At 38.1% G+C, this 13,947-nt stretch overlaps 1 protein-coding gene across 1 annotated transcript in view; it reads left to right on the top strand.

Moving 5' to 3' along the window:
* Positions 1-13,947, top strand: part of SLC9A9 (solute carrier family 9 member A9) — a gene marked incomplete at its 3' end in the record, with an annotated part of 204,786 nt that overhangs the window by 7,547 nt on the left and 183,292 nt on the right. The window contains exons 2-4 of the mRNA XM_082003926.1: positions 1,633-1,835; positions 5,881-5,958; positions 6,566-6,642. Coding sequence (XP_081860052.1) covers positions 1,633-1,835; positions 5,881-5,958; positions 6,566-6,642 — 358 coding nt within the window. The remainder of the gene's footprint in view (positions 1-1,632; positions 1,836-5,880; positions 5,959-6,565; positions 6,643-13,947) is intronic.

Genomic DNA, 13,947 nt, shown 5'->3' with positions numbered 1-13,947 from the left:
AATGAAACATCAAGTCTTGTCCAAGCATCAAATGAAGTAGAATTTTTTAATGTATTTGAAATTTAATTTGAAAATTAAATATGTGGTTCTTCTAGAGGAAATCTAATAAAAATAAGGCTAAAACCTTGACTATTGAAACTGATTCATGGTTTCCTGGGTTCTGACTCATGATTTTGGACATCTGGGGCTGACCACTATAGAAGTTGTATTTCATAGTAGCATGTGCAGTACTAGCTTCCTTTTTCCCAATATGTGCTTTCCCCTAAAATTTTGAGGAATTCTGTCTTTTACTACAGCTAGATTTATTATCTGATTTATTGCATAAATGCTGTATAACTTCAGAAAGTGGCCTTGGGATTTTCTACTGCTTATCTAAATCCTCTACCGTTTAAAGAAGCCAACCATACTAAACAATAGATACAAAACAAGCATAAATGCATATGTATACTAAACAAGCAATACACTGTTACTCTGTTGTAGCATCAGTCCAGGAAGCTACAAACTTGCCTTACATACATGCTAGAAGTCTACAGTTCAGAGAGTCTCTGTTATGGGAAAATGTGACTATTAACAGAGACATCCTATTTGTGTCTCTAGGCATTTATGATAACAGTTATCACCATGGCATCTGATTACTGGATGAAACTTTAACATCCTATTTTTCAGATGATTATCAGCTATTTCCTGTAATTTAATTTCTTTCTTATCTTTCATTATTAAGTATATGTATCTAGATGTTTAGATGTCTTCCACCAATATTTAACCTGAGTATTCTTAGCATTTTATGAATGTCTTCATAATTAGTAACTGTAAAGCTGTTCATCATACACATGGGTCTTAAAGCACATAGGACATAAAAGAAGCATGGAAATTAAATTTGAAACCAAAGCCAAGTCTCTGAGAGTGGAAATAATCTCAGTAATATTACCTAGATAAATATTAGTCACCTCTCCTGAAGTAATCATGAAAGCTCCTACTAGAGCCAACAGAAAGAAGCGCAGCTTCACGAGGACAACTGCAGACGTACATTTTCCTCTCTGTTAACTGTAAAGGAAGCCAAAATGTCTGTCTTAGATAAGTGTCCTAAACTGTAGATAATCAAATCAATTAATCACAGTCTTAATCTTCCTTTCCTTCTTCCTGCTATTATTTTCCCATGTTTATGCAGTCTCAAAAAGACACACAGTCTTCTGCAGAAAGCAGAATGTGCCTGAGGATACTGTGGCAGTTTTGCCCCCATGAATGAAGTGCACAAAATCACAGCTGATTTTTATATGCTCAGTACAGCACATTAGTTATGCAAGTATGCCCCTTCTCTAAATATCTATTGAAAATGTGGTGGTTGGGCAGCTCAGTTAATAACTAAATCAGAATGGTTCCAGCAACTGGATCAGAAAAATACAAGTACAACTGAGCATATGTCAACCCAATATGTGTATTCTAATGAAAAGACCATTTTGGAAGAACATTTTGTGGTCATCCATGAAGTGTTGAGTGAGGTATACTCTGTGAAGGTGGAAGCACTGAGAAGGTGCTGTCCTAGCTTTAATAGACTTCATTTTTCTCCAGATCAGTGCATCAGATACTTAAAAGTACCTGAATCTGTTTTGTTTTTTTTTTTTTACTCTCTAGGCCTTGTAATGGGATTAATTATACGATACGCAACAAAAGCATCAGATGGTGAAAGTGGAACTGTTTATGAATGTGAAAAGCTGAAATCTGGGCCATCCACTCTACTTATTAATATAACTAATCAGGTCTATGAATATCAATACAAAAGAGAGATCAGCCACCACAACGTCAATGGTCACCAGGGCAATGCAATGCTTCAAAAGGTAAAATCTATCTTACTTTTATTCTAAACTGTGTAAGATATTGCTTTTATTTACACCCTTGAGAGAGGAAAACAAGTTTCAAGCTAAAATGTGAAACAGAGAGAGAGAGAGGCTATTCTGAATTTAGGGTGAGAAGGGTAAGTGAGGAAGGAGAACAGGAAAGGAAATAAGGTGCGGTAAAAACCAGACCATCATTTAGCATACAACTATGCTTGCAGAACAGTTGCCTGAACTCTTTCAGATGACAGTCCCATCTCCTGCAGACACTGAGTTCACTTGCAGATGCAGCTGCTACCTTGGATTCATTGATACCAAAACTTTAGATACCCCACTGATATCTTTATTTGTCCTCTGTCTCTGGCAGCATAATGCAAGGGAAGTTTACCTCCTGTACACAGCAGAGGCAACTACAAACTAAACAATTTGCAAAATATAAACTTGTAAATATGTAAACTTACACAGAGAAGTGGGGTTTTTTAATAACACTTAAATGCATTACAATGTTTTCATACATTCAGTCACTACTGCAGCGGTCTTCAGTGGGGATTTCACTGGCTATCCCCAAGCTTGGGGCATTGTGGCAATTCAGGCTGATTGCAAAAAGGGAAGTGTGAGAGGAAGTTGAGAGTCTTTTACAATGTCATGGCCTTTTCTGTTTTCCAGTATATAACAATTAAAATATTTTGGTAGTATATTCCTTCCCCACCCTTGCTATATTTACTTCTTGTAACGTTCACTTTCTTAAAAAATGATAACAATTTAAAGAACTAATGAGTGCAGAAGGACTTTTTAAAATCTGCATTTTATGCTGAAAGACATCACATATTCACATGAAGCTTCTAAGCCCTTTCCAGTGTTTTTTTTACAATATTGCAATACATTGTTTTGCTTTTTTCCAAGTATTATTGTTTATCTAGCACAGTAATACATGTTCCTGTGTATTATAGTGGTTATCATTATAAAAACTTTTAAGTTATGCTTAGAATGTACACTGGGGAACTCAGCAGAATTAGGATTTAGCCATCTGCTCAAATTCCTTGCTGACGCAGCACCATTGTGTGCCTGCCTGTCGGTACTGCAGACTTTTGCCATTCTCAGAAAGAACTAGGATGCCAAGGACTATTAGAGCTGTGGTGAGTGGAGACAGGAAAATACTCTGGTAGTCAGACTAGTCAGATTTGCTGAATCTTCATCCTTTTTCTTGCTAGTTGGTTGCAAGAGGTTTGTCTTAGTCAAAGTGTGTGTTTAGTTTCCAAGACATATGTACTAATTCACTACATTTGAACATCTTCATCAAATCTGGTAGCCTGAAGCTGACTTGTGTTATGAGAAAGGAGAAGGACTAACTCGCACAGACGTTTCTGTTGCCCTTACAGAGGATTGCCCAATCTTCTTTCCATAGTGTCACTTTGCTGGAAGATTCTTAAAAGTCTCAACTGTGAATTGTGTGTTTCCCTATGTTACTGGAGAGGCCTCAGCCTGCCTGGATTTTCACTCCTTTTTCCGTTAAAATTATCTGGCAAATGTCCTCTTAAAAATAAAATAAATAAAAAAGGAAAAAGGGAGGAATTCAATAGTTTTTAGGAGACAATAACAATGCCTGGCAGCTTTCCTGACTGGCAAAAACACTAATGTAAAAACAGAAAACATGATCACAGCATGCTCTGTTTTTTGTACAACTGTAATTCCCTTTTGACCTCAGCGTAAGAGTTTACTAAGTGTGTTTATCAGAAAGAATAGACTGTGCTATATCTTAGAAACATGTGTCCTTTAGAACACAGTTGTGAGTAATAAAAACATGCAGTCAGGATTCCTCATGCCTGTGGAAAAAGTATTTTAACATATTTGGTGAATTAATTCCAAAATTAACTTTTGATGCTGTTAGTTCGTAAGTGAAGAAAATCCTTTTTCTATCATGTTTTCAATGAAGTTACTAGTGTAGCTAAAGTTGCTGGCACATTATTTGCCAGCTAGTTTTTTTCAACTTTATAATTCAAAGTAAGCAGAATGGAAAAAAAGGCTGAGCTCTCACTTCCTGTTTATCAAATCAAGCTGTCAGTAAGAAGACAGAAGTAATTTTGTAGGCAGATCTTACTCTTTTGAAGCTAAATAATTCATCTAGAATACTGTAGCTTTAAAATATCGCCTTATCTGAACAAAGGAGCTGCAAGCCATTGCATTAATTACATCCTGTCTCTTTTTAAAGTACTGGTATGATATAGCCTGCTGACAGAACAGTAAACAGTACACAGGCTTATTAAAAGATTTTTTTCTCAATCGATGCTGTGGTTTTAAACAGGATTCTGTTTTATTGAAAACTACTTGTAATGAAGTGCAGTGACTGAATATTGCTGTTGGTCTCTCTCTGTGCCTGAAGTTGAAAGCAAATACGAACAGTGTACCAACAACAGCTGGAATAACAACATTTTGCCTTGCTTAACATCATCCTCCTTTTCTACCATTACTTTAAAATTTTTAATGGGTATTTTATAAACTGTTTCTGGCTGTTGTAGACACAAAAATATATGTTCCCATGACCGGAGCTGACATTACACAGGCATTTGAGAGTAAAAATCTGCAAAGAGGATGAAGTAGTGTCTGCTGCTGTGCCAGCCAGTGGCTTGGAACAGGAAACATGAAGAGACTAAGCCAGCAGCATATCTTCCGTTCGAAAAGCAAATTGCACCTTAGCTATGTCATTGCAGAAAACCCAGTTAGTCTTTGCAGAATGGCTGAATCTAGTCCTTCACTTACTGAGGATATAGGGAAACGCCTTTGCCTATAAAACAGATACAAGATATGCAGGCAACAGGACAGCGTTAGTGCCTCTCAGATTTCATAACACAGTGATATGTTGCATCTGCAGTAACACAGAGGTAGATAACTGTCACCAGAAGCAAATTACAGTTTCATTGCCATGACAATATGACTTACAATGTCAGCACAGACACAAACAGAAGAAAGAGCAAGGAACTGAGGATATTACTGCTAATAAGTAAGGCCATCACAAAACCCTCAAATCACAATCTAGAAGAAAAGGCTTTATGCCATTTGTGACTTTCATGTCTGCATAGACAGTCCTTTTGCCAAAAAGGAAAATTTTTGCTTTGCTACACTTATGTTTTGTTGGGAAGTAGAAATAGCTAGGTACTGTGGAAAGTTTAGAGCTTAGTTTTGTTGCAGTCAGCCCCAAACTGATTGACTGGACCGGACCGATTATATTTGACAAGATGTGCTACAATGGACATGACGTTAGAGAAGCAGTCAGCAGATTTATTGAGAAACTTTAGGACGATAGAAATCTGTGCTGGCAGGTTAGCAGAACTGATTATACATTTATAGTTCAATGAGTTATGTTGCATCTGAGCTACATTACCTAGCCACATGAATGTTCTTTGCCTGCTAAAAATGTGAGGTAAAATACATTTTTGATCACTTTCAGGTTAACTCACGTGAAGTAGTGAAAATAGTCAAAGTGTGTACCATTTTTATGTGCAGTAGTTCAAGAAAGGACACACTAGCGGACAGCCAGTGGTTTGTTAAGCAACATTAGCAAGCTCCGTCTATGCCTAAATAGATATGCTTCAAAGGAAACATTACTTTGGTTTTGGTAGTGTTGGCCTTTTCTTTTATCACCACTCTGTATGTGAGGAATTGAGGCACAACACTAATGGTGCATCATTCCTGAAACTGAACAGAAAGTCCGTGTCTGAGCCAGGAATTAAGCCATGGGGCTGTCAAGTTGAATGTCTGGTAGTGCAGATACTTACTTACAGGTAACACTGTATGTGTTCCCTGTAAAATAGTGCATGACAGCTTTCCTTCTTTAAGGAAGAGTTTTGAAGTAGTATTCTACCTACATAAGCAGCAAGGAACTACATATTAATAATACTTGTAAGAAAACAACTCAGAATAACATTCTGGCCTACAGGCATTGAAGCTGATCCTGAGATTAATCCTGATAAGAAGTTACAATTAAAACCTATCCTATTAAATTAAAGGCTACTTTATTTGCCCTTACCCTCTTTTTTGTCCTTTCTGGCAGATGACATTTGATCCTTCCATCTTCTTCAATATTTTGCTGCCACCCATTATATTTCATGCTGGATATAGTTTAAAGAAGGTATGTGTCTTTTTGTTATATTACAAAAGTGGATGAATGTGATTGCTACTTTGTAGATCTTTGTCACTGGCCGGTGACAGAGAAAAGAGTTAATTATACTGCATGGGAAGAATTTGACAGGAATGGAAGAAAATGAAAGATTCATGGACCTCATTCTGCTCCCTTTCTGTGTCTGTGCAAAGACTTGACTGTGCTGTGTATAACACTTGGGCATTCTTGTTTTCAGAAAAGACCACTTTGACTCTGGTGACACTGCACAGAAGCAGCACCCTAACTGTGTTTTATATACTGCATAATCAGGACTTTGTTCAAGGCATGGGGTTATGATACATCAGACACTTTCAATGTGAACTTCTATTACGATCCTGCAGCATTTGGCCAGATACATAAAAGTGGGAATTTTGATGGCATGCCACCAGGCAAAAAATGAAACATCTTAAATTGTATTTTCCAAAATGTGGAAATGATGTGGCCTAGATTGTTTCATCTTATATTTGAGATACGGGTTGTGACAAATGGCACTTCTAGTTGCAGTGTTTCAACTTGGTCTGAATGTTCTTCTTTTGGCTGTATTACAAAGGACTTTTTTTCAAACTTTCCTTCCCAGAGACATTTTTTTCGTAACTTAGGATCGATTTTAACCTACGCCTTTTTGGGAACTGCCATTTCCTGCATTGTCATAGGGTAAGTGCATGCCTTCTGCTATTATTGCTGAAGTCATTATTAGTACTTCATATTTTTTTAACTAAAAAGTAAACTGTAAAAAGAATTGTGGGCCCTGGATGGTCAATATACTTCACAACTTGTGTAACAGATAAAGTAATTCCTTATCAGGGAGTGCTGAGATGGAAAAGGCAAAACTCTTAGTAAGAACTGTCTAGGGCATTCAGGAGATTGTCCCCTTCATTTCTGGTCTGTGACTGATGTAAGCATGAATTCCTTTCTACAACCCTCTAGCTTTAACCATCTGTCCCGAGAAATAGAACCATTCTCTCTATTGGAATTCTGTGCTTCTAACGAGAATTCCTTCTAGAGAAGAGCAGAGCTCTAACAGGAAAGGGAGGACTTTAAATCTCAAAAGGAGGAGGAACAGATACCTAGTGGCATATATGTAAAATAACTGGAGTCATTTCAAAGGCTGTAAAACTTTTTAGTTGAAGATCATGTGCAAAGCCTTAGTCTGGAACTATGTGTGAATTTAGCCTGAATATGACTAAATGGCTTCTGCAGAAAAAGAGGAAGGGAAAAAAGCAGAGGGGTAAAAAATCCTGTTTCATTTCCATACCTCCTTAGTGAAAAGTTTCTAATTTTATTTCAAAGTTTGCATAATTAAGGAAAAGATTTTCTATTCAGAAATGCATTATATATTTCCAGGCTGGCGTCATGTGAAACTTTTTTTGCCTGTTTGATTAGCTCAATCAAAATTAAACAAACCATTTTAAAATCCTTTTGGATCTTACAAGTGCATGCCTTTCACAATATTTATGAATACCACACAGACACTTCAGCTCTCATGTTCTGGGAAAATTCCTGACGCAGGTGAAAACAAATGACCAGAGTTGGATTCTGCAGTGAGTGGGTATCTGTGCCTGCACAGAGCCTTCCTGAGAAAAGCAAAGCGCTGTTCGCAGTTTAACCGTAGCATCATTAGGCATCCCATGGCATTTCTTGCCACAGAGTAGCGCAGAGACAGCTGAGCTAGCTGAGTCTGTACGATCTGTGGAGGTGATGAAGCAGTGCTGCTTGTGAGTAAGTCTTGCTGAGAAGCCTTGATCTTGCTGGAATTGTGCAGAGTCAAAATGGGGAAAAGTCATGGAACTTTCTGGTGTCTTTCTGGTGTTCAGGTTTTAGACAGGAAACACACTGCGTCTTTTAGGATTTATGTGAGGTCCTGGGCTGTAGAACTCTGAAATGTACCATTTAAATCTCTGCACAATATGGAAAGATTTTTGGAAACACTTCAGTTTTTGTAAGGGTGCTTGAATTTAAAACTGGTTAAAATTCTGTACCTATGAACAGCACTCTCAAATTATAGAAACAATTATTTTTTTTATTTCTGTCTTTTCCCTTTCTTTATAATGGACCTTTAAGTAAAGATGCATGCGCTGCATGAAGCTATACGCTCCTTGCTGGCATTATGTTGAGATGGAACTTTCTCCTTTTGTGTTATTTTGATAAAAGTAAGACACACGAATGTCCTGTAACTTAGAGTTCAATAATTTTAACACTGTTTTTTTATGGGTATGTCATCATATCTACCTTGACATCCTAGATTCCTAATAGTCAAGTAGCTAGTAAGCATAATGTACCTGAGGCACTGTGGTTATGAAATGTTCTGCAAGCTATGCTCACTCCAAATGTCAAGAAATTTTAGACTCCACACTTAAAAGCAATGTTCAAAGTATGATCACCTTCTGTGCTGAAATACAAAGGAGCGTAAGCTTTGCATGTGGCTGTTTCCCCTTCATGTGAAGGGTAAAATGCTGAAGATCTATGAGCTAAAGAGAAAGGATACCTTTGATTTCAGACACAAGTCTGTAACTCCAAAAGACGGTGTGCCACGTGTCTCACATTGGAAAGGAAAATCTTACTCCTGCTTTTCTTTATGAAATTTTGCTTTCCTTGAGAAATGGCACCTCATCATCCTCTGACATCTCCTATTGATTGTTCTCCTCTGGATAAGGATGTGAGGCAGAAAGCTCTGGATCTTGGGATCCTTCTTTTCTAATGGGAACAGGCATGGTGATTTTAAAGACCCAGAATATACAGAATTCCATAAAATGACATAATTAAACAATCAGAACAATTTCCTGCCTGGTTGCTTGATGTCCCTACATTTAAACCACTCTGTTAATTTCTTTGTGAGGCTCTACACCTTGTGATGGAACTCCAAAAGCACTTATTCACGTGAAAGAGAAATAGCAGCACTGCAGTTCTGTCGCTTTGGGGGGTGAATTCCTACATCATAGATCCATGAAGATCACAGCTTGGACGGCTGCACCACTCATATGTTTCCCCCATCTTTATTTTACATAAGACCCCAGCTCTTGGAGTTGCTTCTTATACAATTATATGGCAAATAGCACCCCGAAGGTTGGAATTATAAATTCAGTAAAAAATCTGCATCCTGGTAACAGTTTGAGCTGAATGCTGGCACATTACTGAGGTAACAGTGGTGAGGGATCTCATTCGGACTCTTCCTGTGCTTCCTCTCGCTTGTCTTAGCCATTGAACATTTCTCTCCTGTAAACCAATTGCTAATAGCTCTGTGAGATTGCAGAAAAGCAGTAGGGCTGTCCAGCCCAGTGATACTCTTAAACATACATTTGGTTTCTGAGCTCTGACATGTGTCATTTCCCTTTGTAAATAGAAAATGCCAGAGCAGCTTTCATGAGATTGTTAAAAGAAACATAATACATTGAGTTTAGTCTAAATTCCAAATACTTGTATCCATGTTATTTTATCTAAAACAGAATAAATGCAGATAGAATCCACTACAAAAAGTTCCTACTAGGTCCAGCAATTCAAAGTTCATGCCCATAGTCAGGGATAAAGATCCAAAAGAAACTCTAGGGTTTCTTAGGGAGGAGGAGTAAGCACGGAGCAGCACTGGACCTTGTATGGTGTTCCATACAAATCCATAACCGCACTGAAATCACTGCAGAGAAGGCAGATAATATATCCAGAATAGGGCTTAGGTGAATGTGAAGCATGTTTGCATAATGTACACATCAGAGTAAGAATGAGAGAATGAGAGCATGAAGAAGAAAGATGATATGAAAACTTTAATGAAGGGAACTAAAAATAAGCCCTACAAGAAAAACATATCCTAAGGGAGAAGAAATGAAGAGCTATAGTTGTTGCAAAAGAAAGGACAGAACCTTGAGGTACTTCTAGACTGCACTGCTGTAGACAAATATTTTGCACATAGGCATGATTAAATGTGTGCTTACTTTTTATTATATATGCACAACCCATATACAGGTACAATACATCAATATACATAGGCTTAGACTCCGTGTATCTGCAGCCTCTCATTGGGACTGTGCTCATCCTGCCTGAGTGAATTACAAAGCACCTCATTGTGAACTCCTCCTGTGGGGCTTGCTGTAGTGACAGGGTACAGCCTGTAACAAAGAAGGACCAGACCTCTCTTTGTAAACCAGAAGCAGCTGGGAAATATCATTAATAAAGGACAGGAACATCATCTGGATTGTTGCAAACTCTTAGAGTGCTAAAAAGTTGCCATGGAACTCCCTGATACAATGGTGCCTGTCTCCTCTTTGTAAATCTTTGCTTTTGTGTGAAAGGTTGTCTCCTGGCATCAAGAAGGAGGAACTGTGTGGAATTTGAGTGAAAAGGCTATAATCAGATATTCCCACTGAGGGCAGGGGAAGGAGGGATAAGAGGGATTGCTTTCTTTAGTGGAGGCAGTGCTGAAGCGTAATTGCTTTCAACTAAATACTGCTCTAAGGAATGCCTGCCCATGTTAGCTGTAATACTGTCCTCAACCACTTAACACATACACAAGTTATAATAATTCCCAAGGTCTCCCAGCTAGGCCAGATTATGCCCTTTGCACCAAGTCTGACTAGCAAGGATCCATGCAGAGACATCCCATGAGGGAAAGGAGAAATTCCCACACTCCAAGCCATAGTGACTTTGCAGAATTGATGAAGTTGTCCCCTTCAGGGTGAACAGTTTGCTGACTCTGGGTCTGCATGATATAAGATCATATAAGATCCAGTCTTTCAACAGATCTTTCCCCTGACAGTGGTTCCAGCTTCCCGTCTTCTGATGAATAATGTGGGATGATCAGCGAGACAGTTCTTTACTCCTAAGAAAAATCAAACATGTTAAGTCTCTCTGAGGCTTTCTCTAATACAGGGTGGGCAGTCTCTTGCTGTTGCAGACTACTTGAGTTTCATAGACCCAGAGAGTAGTTCAGGTTGGAAGAAATGTCTGGATGTCTGCAGTCCAACCTCCTAATAAATGCATGACTTGCTTCAAATTTAAATCCAGTTGCTCAAGGCCCTCTCCATCTGAGTTTTGAATATCTCCAAGAAGGCAAATTCCACTGACTTTCTAGGAAAACTAGAAACCTGTTCCAGTCTTAACCACCCTCAATACAAAGATTGTTTTTCTGTATATCCAGCTGGAATTTCCCTTGCTTCACCTATTAACCATTGCCTCCCATCCTTTCACTATGCATCCCTCAGAAGGTGACTTCATCTTCTCTATAAACACCTATTAGTTGAAGACAGCACTGAGCTCTCCTGGTTAGAAGAGGAAGCTAAGCTGCTTTTCTCCAGGCTGAAATAACTCAGCTCTTTGTCTCTTCTCATACCTCATGCCTATCAGCCCTCTAATTATCTTGGTAGTTCTCTGCTGGACTGTTTCCTATCAGTCTTTCTCGTACTGGGGGTCTGAAACTGGACACATTATTCCAGATGCCACCTCACAAGTGCCAAGAAGAGGAGACTAATCACTTCTCTTGACTTGATCGCTACACTTCCATGAACACAACCTGGTTTGCAGTTAGCCTTCGTAGTAGCAATTATGAAGTCCACTTCTGCTTCATGCTCAACTTGATATCCTCCAGGACTCCAAGGTTTTTCTGCACATAGCTATCTAACCGGTCATGCTCTTGTGTGAGTGGTGCTTGGGGTTATTTCACCTTTGCAATATGCACCTGGGTATTAGCTGTATATCAATGACTGACTGTAAGTTGAAGCAGCACTGTGCTGATGCTATTCAGTGAGCCCATGAAAACTAGGCTGCTGAAGAATTAAATGGACATCTACTCCCTCTTCTTGCCTTTTTTTTTTTTTTTTTACCTCTTAGGAAGAAGCAGGAAGAGCCTAACTTTAGTTTCTGCAAGCAATAGTGTTCTCTTCCCTTAGGTTTTCTCTTTAATAAACTGTGCTATCTGATGGAATGCATCTTCCAGAATCACAGAATCACAGAATTGATGCCTGTGATAGATATTTTCAATATTTATAATGGAAGAGTACTCAAGTATTTGGAAAAATCTTGACACTATGGTAACAACCTGTCAGAGCAATGTGTGAGGTACTGAGTGGCAGGGGGAGTAGAAAGATTTGCATTTTTTTCCACTCTTGAAATCATCTTGACTTCTTAGATCAGCATTCTCAGTGCCAACCAGGGCCAAGATGCCTGTGCACAGGAGCACTGACTTCATAAAGTTGGCCTTATCTGTGATTTTTGATTCAGTTTCACTTGGGTGCTCTCGAATTGCAATGACAAAACCACATTTTAGATACTCAGAATGCAGCATGTTTGCAGTCACTTACTCATATTTTTCCAGCCTGCCCAGTATGTTTGGCAAGGCCTGATTTTTCTGGAATTTAGAGCTCTCTGAGTGTGCAATTCAAATAAATAGCAAATTTATTTGCGGAAAACTTAGGCCAAGCTTGCTCCATCTTTGTGGCTGCAGTAAGAATTTTCCTTGAATACAGCTGAGATAAAAAATAGGGTTTGGATCAGAAATAGGGTAATTGTAGTTTCAAGACAGTGAAGTTTTAAAATATAAATAGCTGATAATACTGGTTTTAGGAAGAGTAATTCCCAGATCATCGCTGTTTTAAGGGGAAAGATGCAGGCTTTTATATTAGCTACTCAGTTTGCAGAGCCTTCTCTGTCTGGAGAGGTAGGACTTCTCCTTATTCCAGCTAGAGACAAAGTTGGTTAGTTTGGCCTGATTAATTCTAGTACAAGTCTGTGAGTGCATGGTGCTTGCTTTAGAATAAGCATATCAGATTGTTTCATGGTAATCGGTGCTTAAAAGTGAACTTCTAAGTAAAAAAAAAAAACACTTAGAATGTCTTTTGTGCATCTGTGTTTAACTGTAGTGACTAACAGTTTGGACAGAGAAGTTTCTTCTGACATTTAAAGTGTAAGGAACAAGTCATCATACTTGATTCTCACAGACAGTCAAGAATCCTTTCCCTTGCCATTCGTCATCATTCTACAAATGAATGTTCAAATGCTTGTTGCACATAATCACTAAAAGTTGAGATTATATCATAATATATAATAAATATAATATATAATAATATTTTCTAAATTCTTTCTTTCAGAAAAATTGAATCCTAAATGGTTTTATTTGAAAACCAGGACTTTTTTTTGTTTTTATACACACACACTCATATATAAACATATGAGGGAGAAGGAAAGAGATATCAAGAAATATCAAATACCACTCCAAATATTTTTTATTAAAAAAAAGGCATGAGATTGGGTTTTCCATCATAATGTTTCTAAGAAAGTAGATATTTTCCACTCAAATGTCTGTGTTATCAAGATTCCATCATCACTTGAAAATGTTTTTTCTTCACTCTTAACTGCACACTTTTAACAGCCCCTCTTTGTGCCTCCTAAAGAAAGAAGGGATGGGCTGGATTAATAACTGTGTTGCTAAAAAGCAGTAGTAACAAGAAACATTCAACTTTTCTTTACACAGTTTACATGAGTATGATGCATGCTGACATAACTATACAATCTTTATTCTCTCATCAGTTTACTGCTCAAACGTACTTCTAAAGATTAGGAGACAAGTTCCTTCCACTGGCATACCATTTAAGCAGACTATTTACAATTAATCATTTTCAGTCGAAAACAGTTTTTCAAACAAACAAAAAAGTGTGACTTCTTTTTGGTGTGTGTGGTATATTCATTTCCTCCTGAAAAGTTACCTTATTTTACGGCCTTCTCAAGAGGTAGCTTGCTCTGGCCTCATAGTAACATGAGACAGGAGTATTGATACTTGTATATTGACATACTGATATATTGACATATTCTCAGTAGACACAGGTTCCCTCTCCCATTAAGCACCCGGCAGCGCACGCCTGAGGGACTCAGCATGCAATAGTTATGCTTACTGTGCACTGCATGACTCCAGGGCTTTTTTTTTTTTTTATAGATATTTCAGTAGTTTGGCAAATGCTAGATGGATGTTTAGTTAGGTGG

This window comes from Phaethon aethereus (genome assembly GCF_964289735.1).
Source record: "Phaethon aethereus genome assembly, chromosome: 9".
Taxonomy (NCBI): Eukaryota; Metazoa; Chordata; class Aves; order Phaethontiformes; family Phaethontidae; genus Phaethon; species Phaethon aethereus.
The sequence above is the reverse complement of the archived record's forward strand: the minus strand, read 5'-3'. Positions and strand labels throughout refer to the sequence as shown.